The 15,481-nt window shown below is 34.4% G+C and overlaps 1 protein-coding gene across 7 annotated transcripts in view; it reads right to left on the bottom strand.

Moving 5' to 3' along the window:
* The window catches only part of PSMD14 (proteasome 26S subunit, non-ATPase 14), an 89,641-nt gene that overhangs the window by 3,914 nt on the left and 70,246 nt on the right, over positions 1–15,481 (bottom strand). For all 7 annotated transcript variants that reach the window (XM_036254733.1, XM_036254734.1, XM_036254730.1 and 4 more), the window contains 2 exons: positions 12,776–12,850; positions 8,606–8,731 (listed from right to left, as the gene is read on the bottom strand). In XM_036254733.1, the coding sequence (XP_036110626.1) occupies positions 8,606–8,731; positions 12,776–12,850 (201 nt within the window). The remainder of the gene's footprint in view (positions 1–8,605; positions 8,732–12,775; positions 12,851–15,481) is intronic.

Raw genomic sequence — 15,481 nt, 5'->3', positions numbered from 1 at the left:
GCAATCATCAGACATTTCCCATAAACTGGGAAGTTTGGCTGCATTTCACACCTTCTTAATAGTTTTGTAAACAGAGAACTTGAAAATGAGCAAAGATGGCAAGTGTCTAATTTTATAAATGGACAAACTATCTAGAGAATTTCCCTGGTAGAACCTGCCTAAAAGAAAAGATGGTGAATACGTATTGTATCTACTGATTATTACAGTATACTTATTTACAACACATCATTAGGAAATACACTTATGACTCATAAGGATGCAAAAGGAAAAATAAAGTTAATAACACTCCAAATCCAGAATTCCCTAGACAGAGAAGATGTTCATTTTCAGAGTCAGATGTCACTCATATTCTCAGCTAGTTAAAAAAAGTATTTCCTAACTGGGAAATTGCCTCTCTCACTATCTCATTGAATATGGATATATTGTAACGCACAAAAAGTTTGTCCTTCTCAATTACTTTTACAAATTATGACACTATACCTTAATGACTGACTTGAAAACATATTAGATGAATGGAACAATTCACATAAGTTTGTACTCTATATCCATTCAGCGTTAGCTGTTCTATGCACATGCCAAAAATAGTACTTGAGAGTACTGGAAGGAGGTAAGAGTTTTGGAATCTGGCTCAAAATATCAATCCATGTACAAAATAGTTATTAAGGGGTATTTTAGAGTACTGAAAATATCAAAGATGGTAGATATGCAAAGATGAGTCAAAAGTCATTTAAAGCATTGACCTTATACGAAAGCTTCAGTAGAATGTAAGAACTTAATTTTTTAAATATTTTACATTATATAACAACTTTACCAATTAGTTTTTCCATTTCCAATAATTAAAATAGAGAGTTCACAAACTCTTTGAGAAGTGCAGATGGTAAAAAGTACTCCCAGCCATAGATGCCATCTGGAAAATGAGGAGCAGCTGTAGATTTAGGCATATACTAAGGTTGCAAACCCCCATGACAAAAGAGTAGGCACGTCTCTTACATTCTGAGATAGACCAGATCAGACCAGACCACCACTGAAATATTTTCTCCTTCTACCTAACTTACCTATCTCAACTACCATCTGGGCAAGACCAGTTTTTCTTCATTCATAATTCTAATCTGGCCAGTCACCAGGAAAAAGTAAGAAATGGTAGCAGCAGAAACAAATGAAAATTCAGGCACAGGCAGTGTCCTCACTAGGGGAACTTCTGTGTTTATGGCAACTTCTGTGATTTGGCATCAAATTTTGCTTTTGCATTCGTGCTCTTCGGTTTACTCAACCAACAAAAAAGCACTGAAAATGTTTGTGGCTATTCACACTAGAAACGTTTTTAACAGTTTATCAACAAAGACCCCCAGATGGCTATCCCATCATGCACGGTCTGCACAGTTCTAAGAAATTCCTGGAATTTGGTCTGTTATGTTATCATAATCCCCTCAGACGTACCCCCTATCTCAAAGAGGCTTTTACTAAACTCATTAACCTCATTTTCTTTTTTCTGGTAATGGTCGCATTTCACAAGTGGAAAACCTGTATCTCAAATTCTACCTTTTATTTACCATTTAACAAACACGAATTATATCCTTGGTACTTCATTAACAGTCTTTTAAGAATCTCCACCAGGTGACTTCCAAAGGACTCAGTTTTCTTGACATTTCTGAACACCTTACAGCTATTCCAATATCTGTTTTCTCTTCTCCCTTCTTTAACCTCTCCTTTTTTAACACCATGTCTCTTATTCTAATTCATAGTTCTCTGACTATTTGGTGGGCTTCTTTTTTCCCCTTTGACATGTTAAGTTTGTTTACTCTATATCATAACCTAATCTTATTTAAAGTACATGCTTTCTAAAATCACCTATATAGTATTTTTCACTATTAAATAATCTCTACATAATTGCTAGTGAATTTCACTATAATGTACTTTTACTTCTTTCTTGATTTTTATATCAAGTCAACATATTGGCTATTAACTGAAAATCACATTATGGGTTTGGGGGTAGAGATAAGTTTCAAAAATAGTTTTTATAAAACATACTTGGGGAAAAATTAATAATCATAAAACAATGAAAAACTATCTGAAAAAGTATAGAGGTATGAGTATGGAAAACAAGAAAACTGGAAAACAATTTTATAGTGTAAGTATTGCTAGAATTAACACGTGATTCTCCCAATAATGCCGAATATCTTCATATATAAAATGTAGATTAACTACTTCACTGAGATGTTTTAAGGATTCAGTAAATTAATATTTGCAAAGCATATGTATGTTAATATTTAATTCCTTATAGTTGTAGGAAAACCAATTCTCTTGCAATAGTTTATAACACTCCAGTATATTCTATGCGTGCCCTCAGCAGAATTTTTATCATTTTACACATTCGATAATCACTATTAAGTACCCTCAGTAAGCTAGTTCTTCTCTTTAAGGAGCTCACATTTGGGTTTACTTGCCTGTGAATCTCCAATCATAATGAATGCAATATGAAATACACAAAAAAGGAGTGTGCACAAAGAACAATGGGGACACATATAACCATTTGGCCAATAAACAATGACACTGTGACTTAAACACAGTCCTATCAGTCTCCAAAGATTAAAGCAACATTCATAGTAATTCAGGAAATTACTTTTTAAGAGACACATACTTATAAGTGGCTTTGACCAGCATAAGGTCTTTCTAAAAATCATACAGGCAACCCAATTTTAAAATGTAATCACATGAAATAGGGATATAAAATATAGTGTGTGTGTGTGTGTGTGTGTGTGTGTGTGTGTGTGTAACAGAAATGATTTCAGTTTGTGGGGGAAAAAAATCCTATGGCAGAGCCTACTTGTTGCCTACCCAGTATATATCTTCCCTTTCTTCTTTTGTAATAAAACCCTGATTTTATTAAAGGCAGAAATGCTCCCAGGTGAAGTCTACATTATATCAAAGCAAGGTGTGTTCACTTGACTAAGTTCTGCCAATGAGATATAATCAGAAGTGCTGGTGGGACTTATGGAAAGGATTCTGAAAAGGAACTGATTTAACTGGGAGGTATCCTTCTTTGTCCTTCCTTTTTGTCCTGTTGCCTAGAACTCAGATGGGATGGCTAATGTAGCAATCACTCTAAAATCATGAGGAGATCTAAAGGATGGAAGCCAATAAGAGGAAAGTGGAGCAATAGACATAAGGATTATGGATCTGTGATGACTTCAAACTTTCATACAGGCCTTCAATGGCAAGAAACATACATTTCTATTTTGTTTAAATCATTGTTTTGTTGAGGTAACACAATCTTAGGTATAAGTAACACTTGCTTAGTGCAAAAGCTGAAAATAATTCAGGATTTACATAAAGTATATGATTCCCCTCCCTTGCACCTGAAAGGTGACACTTAACAACATAATATGTTGCAATATATGTGAGATAGGTGTCTTTGAAAAGGGGGTGAGGGGTAACATAGCGGGGATTTTTAATTGTTATACAATACAATTTAATTTTTTACACATAATAGCAGGTTGCAAATACTTTCCTCGGTTGGTATTTGTACTTTTTATTTTCCATAATAAACCCTTAAAAGAGAACCAAAAACAAAAACATGTTGGTTTAAAGAGTTATATGCATTTAAAACTGAAACATAAAACTGGAAGATGGCTTCCAAAATTGTTCTATCACTTTACTTTCTCACCAGAGGTGCATTTCCCTAAACAATTTTTTTTTAATCTGAAAGAAAATTTTCTACTTATAATTTTACCTTTTCTTTGACTAGTTAATAAGGTTGAACTTTTTTTTCATGTTCACATGCCACTGGTCTTCAGAGATTCCTAGGTCTTTTGTCCATTTATTTATTTTTTTTAACTTTTTTTTCCCCCTTTATTGATGTGAGAGAGGAAGGGAGAAAGACAGAGAGAGAGAAACATCGAGAGCGAAAAATCGATTGGCTGCCTCTTGCATGCCCCCCACTGGGGATTTGGCCCACAACCTGGGCATGTGCCCTGACTGGGAATGGAACCGGTGAACTCTTGGTGCATGGGTCAACGCTCAGCCACTGAGCAACACCAACTGAGCTATTATTGTTTTTAAAAACTATTTTACAAGTATTCTTTAGATATTAAGCTTTTTTTTTTAATCCTCACCAGAAGATATTTTTCTATTTATCTTCAGGTAGAGAGAGAGGGAGAGAGAAACATCGATGTGAGAGAGACACATTGACTAGCTGCCTCCCACACAACCCCGACCAGGGCCGGGACTGAACCACAACCAAGGTATGTGCCCTTGGCTGCAATCAGACCCAGGACTCACTGGTCCGTGCGCCGATGCTCTACCACTGAGCCAAACCAGCCAGGGCTATGCATATATTTTTTTAATACAAGCATTTGTATGGTTAGCAACTACATAATTTTCAATTATAATAATTCTATTTTTTTTTTAAATTGTATATATGGAGTTCAGGGACCGAGAGAGAGAGACACTGATTTGCTGTTCCACTTATTTATGCATTCATTGGTTGCTTCTTTTATATGCCCTGACCAGGGATCGAACTCACAACCTTGGTGTATTGGGATGACACTAACCAACTAAGTTACCCAGCCAAAGAGATTATAATAATCCTAATAGTTCTCTAGCTTAGTCTATTGGATTTCCATGTTTGATTGCAAACATATCCTATCATACTTAAATATGATAATCTGTTCTGATTTTCCCAATACTTACATCTTATTTTGTTTTTCTATTCTTATTGCACTCACAAAAAAATGTTCATATTTAATACTGCTACTGTAGTAAATAAAATATTATCATACAATTACAAATTTTATATGTAACCATATAAAAGATATATCCAAAGTTTCTTTCAGGTTCTAAACAGGCAATATTTCTACCTAAAAGAGTAAACTGTCAGAACTCAAAATTTATAGGGCTACATATTTGAAAACATGGCAAATTTTTATGTGTCTATGCTATTCTTAAAATGCTCTTTTGCAATTTATTTTTTTCACTTGCCCATTCATTTACAAATAGCCAATCAAATACCAATATTTTAAAAATTGATGCACTGGCATGAATAAATTAGGAAATTTGGACTAACAGTGGTGGGTGTTGAAATTCAGTGATTAGAGAAATCAATGACTAATGATCAAGCAGAATCTTTGTGTGAAATTCAGACTTAAAATTGAAAAGTTAGAACAAAGGAATTCAATTATTTTCTGACCTCCTTTTTACTTTAGGAGCTAACTGGCACCTAACAATAATTACCTTAATTTAAAACACCAACCAATTAAAAAGAATACTAAGAAAAATTGGTAGCATGGGCTTTTCTTTTTATATTTTAAGTGTTACTAAAAACTCCACTGCATTCTCTTTCAATCACAGAGGGAATTACATTTTCCAAATTTGGACTCCTTCATATCACAGCTTACACATTGTTTTCATTTTATAACCAAACCTTACAAGTTTTTTAGTACTACAGAGATTTTTTAAAACTGTAAAATAGCAAAAACTTCTGTGGATGGGCAGCAGTAACCATAAATAGGTTATTTCCTGGCAGTGGTACCAACATGAATTTACTTAAACTTGTAACGTTGCTGAGAAATGAAAACCATTCCTACAGTCTGCTAAATAATAACTTGTCATACCTTTTTAATTTATAAAAGTTTAACTGTTTCAAGTATGACAAACCACTCTTTGTCTTTGCTCTTTACAGCATACAAACATATACTAGAAAGATAAAAAATAGTTTCCTTACAACCTAGAACCAATGGGGACTTCCAGCTTGAACATTACATATAAATCAGGGCATGCTCTTCGAAGTCAAACCTAATTCTGCTGAAATTTAGTTTGTATGGGGCCAGCAACTTTTTTTTAAAGCTCAATTCTCTCAAAAGACGTTGTTATACTTGGCAAATTTTATACACGGTCTCTAAATTAGTATTTATTTTGGCAAGATATGTTTAAATTAAAAAGAGAAATATTACTTTTTGGTGTGATAACCAATATCAATTTTAACTGTCTCCAAAATCTTAAGCTCTAGCCCCTACCATTATTTTGTAGTCCCACATTTCTGCCTGTTTAAAATGGAACTCTTTATCTCCTTTCAATTCTTCCACTTCTACCTAAATTGGAAATGTTAATGGTACCACCATACCTCAAATTCATCTTTGGTTCCTCCTCCTTCTTTCACGTCATCTACCCAATGGGTGCCATGTTTTATTTATTTGTCTATTGATGCCTCCATTCCCATTGCCACTATGATAATCCAGACATTCACTCCCTTTTGTTTGGGTAATAGCAAGCTCCTCCTAAATGGCATCTCCATTTACAGCACTCCTTCTTCTATGCCACTGTCAAGTTATGCTTCTAAAGTCAGGTTCAGGGTATATCATGGCCCTGATCAAAAATAACTCTATCCTGATATTCTAAACCCAGTTACTTGACTTCAATAACTTTAAAAGAACTTTACTTCCTATTATCACCCTCATGCGTTATGTACTCTAGCCAAACACAGTTTCTAAAACATGTCCTTGCCCTTTCCGTCTCTCCTAGTCTTTGCCTGTGATGTTCATTTTGCCTAGGGTTAACATTTCTCTGTGTGTCTAAATCTTATGTATGCTCCATGCTGCTATTCTCTAAAAGTCTCCAATGTCTTCCACAGCTGAAACCATGAGCCTTTGAACTTCCACAGTACTTCACATGGACTTCTCTATGGCAGTGTTCTCTAACCAATGAGTCTGCAAATGTCCTAGAAATCTTGTTTAAATGTAGATTGTGATTCAGTAAGTCTGAGAGTCTGCATTTCTGAGAAGAGTGCAGGTGATACTGATGCAGCTGGTCTGCAAACAATTTCAATACCAAGGTGTTATGGAATACCCCAGTTCTGGTCTAGTACTCTGTAGTATTCTGGTTATCAGATTTTCTTACTGCCCCTGTTTTCCTATAAATGAAGGAAGAATCCCTGTTTTCCACTGCAACTTGTACAGGAGATGTTCAATAAATATTTGTAAACATAGCATTACATATTATGTGTGTGTGTGTGTTACAAATTCTAGATTTTCAACCCATTAATGGGTTGTAAGCTATATGTATCTGTGCATAATACTTATGTATATAATTGAAACAATAAACTAGGGTCCAATGAAAAAGAAAATAGAATATATCACATAATAAGGGTAAATACTGTTTCATGAAACTTTTGTCGCAATTATATCTGAACATATACATATACATTTTCATTGTACTGGGTCAAAATATAAAACCTATTCTATATGTGGCTTTGATAAAAAAGTTGGAAATAATGCTACAGATTGAATTATCCCCCAAAAGATATGTTGAAATCCTATTCTAACCCTATTCTATCTCTCTCTCCTTTCCTCTCTCTCTAAAAGATCAATAAAAATATATTTTAAAAAAGTCTGGCCAGAGTGGCACAGTGGACTGAGCATCATCCCATGGACTGACTGACAGGTCCCAGAGTTGAATTCTCCGTCAGGGTGCACACCCAGGTTGCAGGCTCAATCACCAGTAGGGGGCGTGCAGGAGGCAGCCAATCGATGTTTTGCACATCGTTATTTCTCTCTAAAAAATCAGTAACAGTATTTTTTAAAAAAGAAAAAGAAATCCTAACCCTAGTTAGAGATAGAAGTTATGGTCCTGGAAGCCAAAGACTGGGACTAACAGAAGCTGAAAAAGGAAGGAAGGTCCTCCCCTAGAGACCTCAGAGGGAACACAGCCCTGCCAACACCTTGAGTTTGGACTTCTAATTTTCAGAATTGTGAGGGAATAAATGCATTGTTTTAAGATACTCAGTTGATAGAAGTTTGTTATGATAGCACTTAGGAAACTAATACAATGTAAAAGATACATTTTAATCATAGCTCAAGTGTTTTCTTAATTTCAAAATGGTAAAAGAATATAAAACTATGAAGAAAAACATTGTCATGGCCACAACAATTTAGTACACAATAAACATTTTCAAGAGATTCTGCAAAATATAACTTTTTTAATGTCCTCATATAAAGTGGTTTCCCCTAGTTACTCTTCTTTACGTCAACCTGTTTATTTTCTTCCTAGCACTAATCACAAATTATTATGTTGTATTTACTTATTTACTTTCTGTTTATCTTATCAGAAAATAAGTTCTGTGAGGACAGGTCTTGCTTTTTATTATATTCCCAATGCCTGGCATAGTAGGTTTTTAATAAATACTTATTAAAACAGACAAGTTCATAAAATAAATTTTATGTAGCAAGTATTAAAATCTAACGCCTCCTTGTTCCCCTGTCCTTTCAACAAAAAGTCCTCTGAATAATGAAGAGACTTCAAATGTAAAATTATTTTAACAGGTCTACAGAAGGGGTTAGCAAACTATACTCCAGGGGCCAAATCTAGTTAGCTGCCTGGCTTGGTAGCTAGTTTTACTAGAACTCAGTCTCACTCATCCTTTACAAACATTTACATTCCAACAGCAGAATCCAGTAGTTGTGACAGACCGGATGGCTGCAATGCCTAAAATATTTACTATCTGATTTACAAAGTAGGTCAATCTATTTTAACTAATTATATGTATACAGTGCTTGACATCTAATCAAACATATTCCAAAGATTTCAAGAAATAAAGGTTGGAAGTAACTTTTACCTTATTGTAATTCTTGGCTAATTCCAACATCTCTTTGACCACTGATTCATTGTGTTTACAGTGTTCACTGTAGTCCTGAAGTGTCAACCCTTCCATCCAACTCTTCTTATGCAAATTTAGCAACATCTAAAAAATATAAAGAAAAAGTAATTATTTTCCTATATGGAGAATATTTCTTTCACTTGTCTTGAGAATACCTCACAAAAACTTTTGGAATTAATGAATTTAATTGTATTAACTTAAACTCTCATAACAATTCTTCTAAATTTATATAACCTAAGGAGTACTCCAACCCCATGGCCTTTATATCTACTATTCTTCTGCCTCAAAGGCCATTTTCTTTATCTTTGCATAGCCTACCTTCCTCACTTTCTTAGAGATGGATGCTTTCACTCATCATGCTATATAAAAAAGCCACCCCACACTATCCTAAACATCTTTCTTCCCTTAACCCAATTTATTATTTTTATAACACCATCAACATCTGAATTTTCTTTCGCCCTCTTTCTCTTTCTTCCTTCCTTCCTTCCTTTATTTTTGTTGAATTTATTGGGGTTACATTGGTTAATTATGTAGGTTTCAAGTACAATTCTATATACATCATCTGCATATTATATGGTGTGTTCACCACAAGATATTTTCTGGTTTAATACATTTTCTTCTTACTAAAGAGAAATCAACAGGGCAAAGACTTGGCCCTGTTTATTTCAAGATCACCAGGGTCTAGATTCTAGAACAGTATCTAACCATAGCAGATACCCAATAAATATCTGTTAAATGAATGAATGAAACTATGTCACGCACAGTTCACATAGCTCAGCTTTCAAATGCCAAGAAGAAAAATGCCCCATGTGTCAAACTTTCTGAGTTTCAGTTTATATAATCTATTAGATAATCTTGCATTAGATAATCTCTAAGTTACTTTCATATTCTAACATTCTATTCATAATTTAAAAATTAAAATGTCTTTATGGTCAGAATGAAAAGTCATGAAACTGGGAAGGAAATAACAAATTCATCCAGTTTGCAATTACATGAGCAGATTGAGATCATACACCGTAGTTCATTGTTTTGCAAACTGGACTCCTAGTTCTGAGTATACATTCTCAGAAGTTCATAAGTTTTCAAGTTTAGACTCTTAAGATAGTTTTCCTTTCTTCTTCTTTTTTTTAATACTCACCCAAGGATATTTTTCCATTTATTGTCAGACAGAGTGGGAGGGAGAGAAATATCAATGCAAGAAAGACACATTGATTGGCTGCCTCCCACCAGGTCCGGGACTGAATCGAACCTGAGACTCTTTGGTCCAAGGGCTGACGCTCTAACTACTGAGCAAAACAAGCCAGGACAAAATAGTTTTTTTTAAATCTAACTCTAAAGATGTTCTTCAGTAGCAGACTATCACTGAATAAAAGTTTTTTTTTGTTTTTTTTTTTTATCGATTAATACAATTATCCAACGTGGAAAAAAATGGTGACTACAGAATGATTGTTGTTGAACCAGTCTACTTAAGTGAGATCCCTGAGCCATGAAGATCCAAAGACATAGTTGGAAATGTTTCAGTTTAGTGTAGAAAAATTACTCTACCTGTTAAAGGAAAAAGGAGGGAGAAGGAAGAAGGAAGAAAGGAAAGGAGGAGAAAGCCTGGAAAATTCCTGCACGAGTAGCTCCGATTTCTTTGACTGCCTCCCATCTTTGCCACTGATAGTATTCTAGAAAATATATCCTTGGGAAATTTCAGGGCAGGTGAAGATACTCATGCTATAAAGCTACCTGTAATTAAGTGTTGAGAATTAGATTTTCCTACCACCTCAAAAGCAAACCAAGTTCCCACAGAGCAGCAGGATATCCCTACCATGCCTGGACAAGGATTCCTTGGGACCCTCACATAAGGCTTGGAGTTAAATAAGTATACAGGTTGGTGGCATAAGAGTAAAGGCAAATCTTTTGGTAACAAGAAAGCACCTGAATTGATATACTAGGAACATAACTATCACATCAATTAATTTATGTATTTGTATGTGTGTTTTTTTAAGCCACGGATTGTGGCTAAGTTTATGTGATAAAAAAAGGGAAAAAATATAATATAATTAGATGAATATTTCCCAATAGTTGGATGTAAGATATCAGACTGATAAAATACTTATATATATCTGAATGAATTTTTCAGTTTATGTTTAAGAAATGCCTCTTTCCACAGTTGGTACTTATTCTATGTAAAATTAAAGATAAGTGATGAACCTGTGGTTGCAACCTGACTCTAAGGCTCATCATATCGGAGTGTATGTTTGGAGCATTAAAAATATATGACCTGTTCAACTGGTTTCTCATGGAATTAATCCTCTGTGTGTGTGATATTGATAAAGCTTAATGTGAGGTCTGCTTTTGGTCTGTTAAATCTTAGAGAAATATATATGAAGAAAAATATTAAATGTAACCAATTTTTGAACGCTTTAACTTTAAAAAATGCAAATGTTTTGTATTTCTCTATTTTCTAAAGTATGATCAAAATTTTAAAAAAAACTTGATCATACTTAAGAAAAAAAAAAGTGATGAAAACATACTTCAAGCTATCAACTAAATTCACCACAGCAGACCTGGCCAGGTGGCTCAGTTGGTTGGAGTGTGGTCCTGTACACCAAAAGGTTGCCGGTTCAATTCCTAGTCAGGGCACATACTTAGGTTGTCAGTTTGATCCCCGGTTGGGGTGTGTATGGGAGGCAACTGAGAGATGTTTCTCACACACATCAATGGTCTTAGTCTCTCTCAGTCTCTCTCTCTCTCTCTCTCTCTCTCTCTCTTTCTCTCTCTCTCTCTCTCAAATCAGTACAACATATCCTTGGGTGAGGATTAAATAAATCTACCACAGCAGATATAAACTTTGGGACACCAGCAAGCAACTGGAAGAGAGCTTTATGGCTGTGTCTTCCCTCAGGCCAAGGAAGAACTGGTACCCTGCAGCTTCCGGCCCCTAGGACCTTTAGGTGAGTTTATTGGTAGCTTTAAACTGTTAAAAAATAGTTTATAAAACTTGAGATAAAATTAGAAGTCATCTAGTAGAAAGAGGGAGTAGATGGAGAGCCCAACTAACTCCCCATCCCACTCATCATATGCATTAGAATCCCCTTTTAAGGTATCTTTGTGAGGAACAATTTCATCTGGCAAGGTCTTGTTTACTCCTGATTACTTATCATGTTTGGACTTCAGAGTGGATGAAGGAACCAAAATTACTGGCCTGTCAATAGTACACAGCGGCTTAAAATTTTTTTTTGTTTTTCTGAGAGAAAAACACAAGCAGCTAATTTGAAGGAGGAGTAATTTTAATAGTAAAGGAAAAAAAAAAAAAAGAGAACAGTTCATACTGTAATTTCAAAAAGCAATAGGCAGATTTAAATACTCGATGTTAGTGGAGAGAAAAAGTATACTTGAAACAATCCTAAAATAGTAGAAACAAAAGAATGTTAATCCACTAAGATGTTATGTAATTTTAGAAGTAGTCAAATTTGAAAGTTGCCAGGTATAAACAGGGAAAAGAATATAGGTCTAGCCCTGGCCAGGTATGAATACATGAAAAGTGGAACAACAAATCAATCAATCAATCTCTCTCTCTCTCTCTCCCCCCCTCCTCCTCCTCCTTCTTCTTCCTTCCTCCTATCCCTCCCTCCCTCCCAAAAATCAATTAAAAAAAAAAAGAATCTAGCTCTAAATATCTGAAAACCCCAAAATGCATTTCCCTTTTGACTCACCTTTAGTTTACCTTAGGTAAACATGGTACTTTTTAAAAAGCAATACACAATTACAATCTAATTTAGTCCTTGCCAATGTGGAAAACTATTTAGTAATTTAGTTACAAAAGATCATTTTATTGGAGAAGATAAATTAATCAAGAAAATCAAAGAACTAGGGGAAAGATTTTTATAATTTATCATAGAGCCAAACTGAAATGTTTATTTCCTACTTGAGCGCCTACCAATAAGGTAAAATGTCTTATGACATATTCAATAAAACATTCCTTTCTTTTATGCTCCAATTCATCAGGAATAAGAAAATATGTATTTGGAATACATCCATGAAATAGGTCAACAATTAAAATTCAAATATACCAGGTCATAGTTTCAATGGTATGAAAAATACTTTTTTTCTTCCTCTAACATAAAAATTTAAACTTACCTTCTGTTCCAGTTCATTTTTCCGATAGTTAATAGTAATAGAGTAATAATGTCTGTTTAGTCCATGAATTAATGCCTATATAGACAAATAATTTGAAAAAGACACATTAATATTTTTCTTTTATTAAAATAAATACAGCTGTCTGAAATTGTTAACATATCCTGTAGACAATACCTTTATCATCATCTAAAAAAGGCTTTTTATCTTAAATAAAAATTAAATTAATTTTTTGCCCCTCATAGGTCACACATTCTTCAAAACATGATATAGTGCAGCACAAATTCAACAGTTTCAGTAGCCTTGCTCAGTTTGAGATAGGGTTTGCCTCATCATAATCAAAATTAAACATTAATTATTCATAATTTATAAATAATATAGAATGTATTAAGCCTGATTTTACATTTAGGGGGCTCCTTGTTATTTAAAAATTAAGCCTAAAAAGTCATAAGACACTTACTTCTTTATTCACATTAATCTGGGCTCTCCCTTCTTAATTCAGTTCTAATAGATTCAAATAATTGTGTCTACATATGTCTCCCAATGAACAAAGTAGAGAGTTTTCTCTTACTGGGTCTACAATCTCACTAGCAAGATTTTCTTCCCCAAGACAAACAGGCAAATCATAATAAAAATTAAAGTTAATGGCACGGCTTTATTAAGAAGCAATAACCCTGCTTGTGCTAGAATCCATTCATAACTGCTCAAATATCTAACACTAGCCAAAAAAGTTCAAATGAGGTTCAGAATGGGATTCTGAGGGACCCTCTATCAGCCTACTAAGACAAAATACAGAAATATAACTTGGACATATTTTCAACAAGTACAAAAACAAAGAGGACCCTGGGTTTAACTTCAAGGAACTAAAGATAAAGCTAACCAAAGCAAATGCCATGGTCTCTAATTATTAGATTTTCACAGTGTAGGTATTATGGTGTCGAAGTAGAAGGGGTGGAATGGAACTATTTACTGAGCACCTAGCATCTGCTTTATATGTTAAGTCTTCTAATCTTCACAACAACCCAGTAAGTAGTTTGACAGATAAAGATAATAAGACACAAATCTTAATTTGTCCTGGTTTGTAGCTAGTAAAAGGTAAAGCTGGGATTTGAATCCAAGTCTTTCTGATTCCAAAGCTCATGTTTTTTCTACCGTGCTATGCTATAATGTGTCTTAGGAAATTCTTGGAGTAAGTCTTTGAACTTTAAGGATCAGAATAAAAACAAAGCATAGCTTACTTTGCTAGCAAAAATCACTCCAAGTACTAAAACATTTTAATATGTATTGTAATAATCCACTTATATTCCTACCATCTGCTATAGTAAAATGGTTGATATTCAAAATTAAAGTACTAAGAGTACCTATCAGATCCTTATCCATTTTAATAATCATCAGGATTATTAATAATCACCAGAATTAAATTTAAGTGTACAGAAATGCTGTACTGTACAGATAAAAAAGTGAAATTCGGGCTTTTCTTAATTACTCATCTTTATGCAAACTAGGAAATGTATCCACTGGGTGAAAGAATTAGAAAAAGGTGCCCAGTCCTCCAAACAGACACAGCCTGGCTCCACTAGATTTCTCAGGTGCCAACTGTTCCCTCATCCAAGTACCTTTGTGCAATGTCCTAACTACGTACCTCTACATAGCGGCCATATAGTTAATAACAGATATGGTCAACAATTATAGAAGTCAGCCAATGTGCCCACAGTCAGGTCCACATTTTGGAGATTAACTGTACTGCTGAAATATATAGTTTGGTATTTGAAAGCACTACCTATGTAAATTTCAATTACATTATTTAGATAAAAGTAGTAGAACTAACACAGGCAGCGTGAAAGATTAGCAGGTATAATAGCAAAACAAAAATTAGTTTAAATTGAATGATATCTCGAAGCCATCTTCCAAGTTCATTTCCTCACCTGCGGTGTACTCCCAGTGCATTTATCACAAATCTAAGTACATTAGCCACGTGCAGTCCTCTTTCCACACAAGCCCAAAAAGCACAGCTTAGTTTTTAGCTCAATACATAATAAATTCTCTCAAATTAACCAATCTAGTTGACACTGAATTACAAGTTGTAGCAGCATATGCCAAATATATGATTAGTTTTACCAAGGAAGACACTAAGTTTTTGAAAAAGCCAAATTGTAAATTAAACACAATATCCCAGCAAATGCCATAGCATGTCAGGCAGATAAAGGAGAAAGTTACATAGCCAGAAAATTTCTTAAAACATCAATACTTAACTTTTTCAGTTACACTTAACAAAGATATGATGGACATAGGAAAATTTAAGCCATTCTTCATTAAAACAGGATATGTTCCAGATCCTCATTCATTAATTGGCCATTTGAAATCTGCAACAGTGTCTCACAGAAGCAGTGTTCTAAAGTATCGTTCTATTCTATAATATATACTGCAGGCCAAATAAGCATTTGGTGGTTGACCTGGGAAATTAGCCAACTTTTATAGCACTGCTTGTATGACAATGTATTTTGGATTTACTTACAGCACTTAACTTACTTGGTCATTGGATATCCTGATCCATGTTTCCTTTGCTCAAAGACTGCCACCCTTTCAAGAAGAAAGTTCTGCCTAGGTTGGTACTTAGTACCAGTCTAAGATGCTATCTATTCTAGACAAAGAATGGTTTAGAGAAGGAACTAAACAAAGAGCAGTTCTGAGATGCTTCCTGCTGATTAA

The sequence above is a fragment of the Molossus molossus genome, unplaced genomic scaffold (assembly GCF_014108415.1).
Source record: "Molossus molossus isolate mMolMol1 unplaced genomic scaffold, mMolMol1.p scaffold_m16_p_11, whole genome shotgun sequence".
Taxonomy (NCBI): domain Eukaryota; kingdom Metazoa; phylum Chordata; class Mammalia; order Chiroptera; family Molossidae; genus Molossus; species Molossus molossus.
The sequence above is the reverse complement of the archived record's forward strand: the minus strand, read 5'-3'. Positions and strand labels throughout refer to the sequence as shown.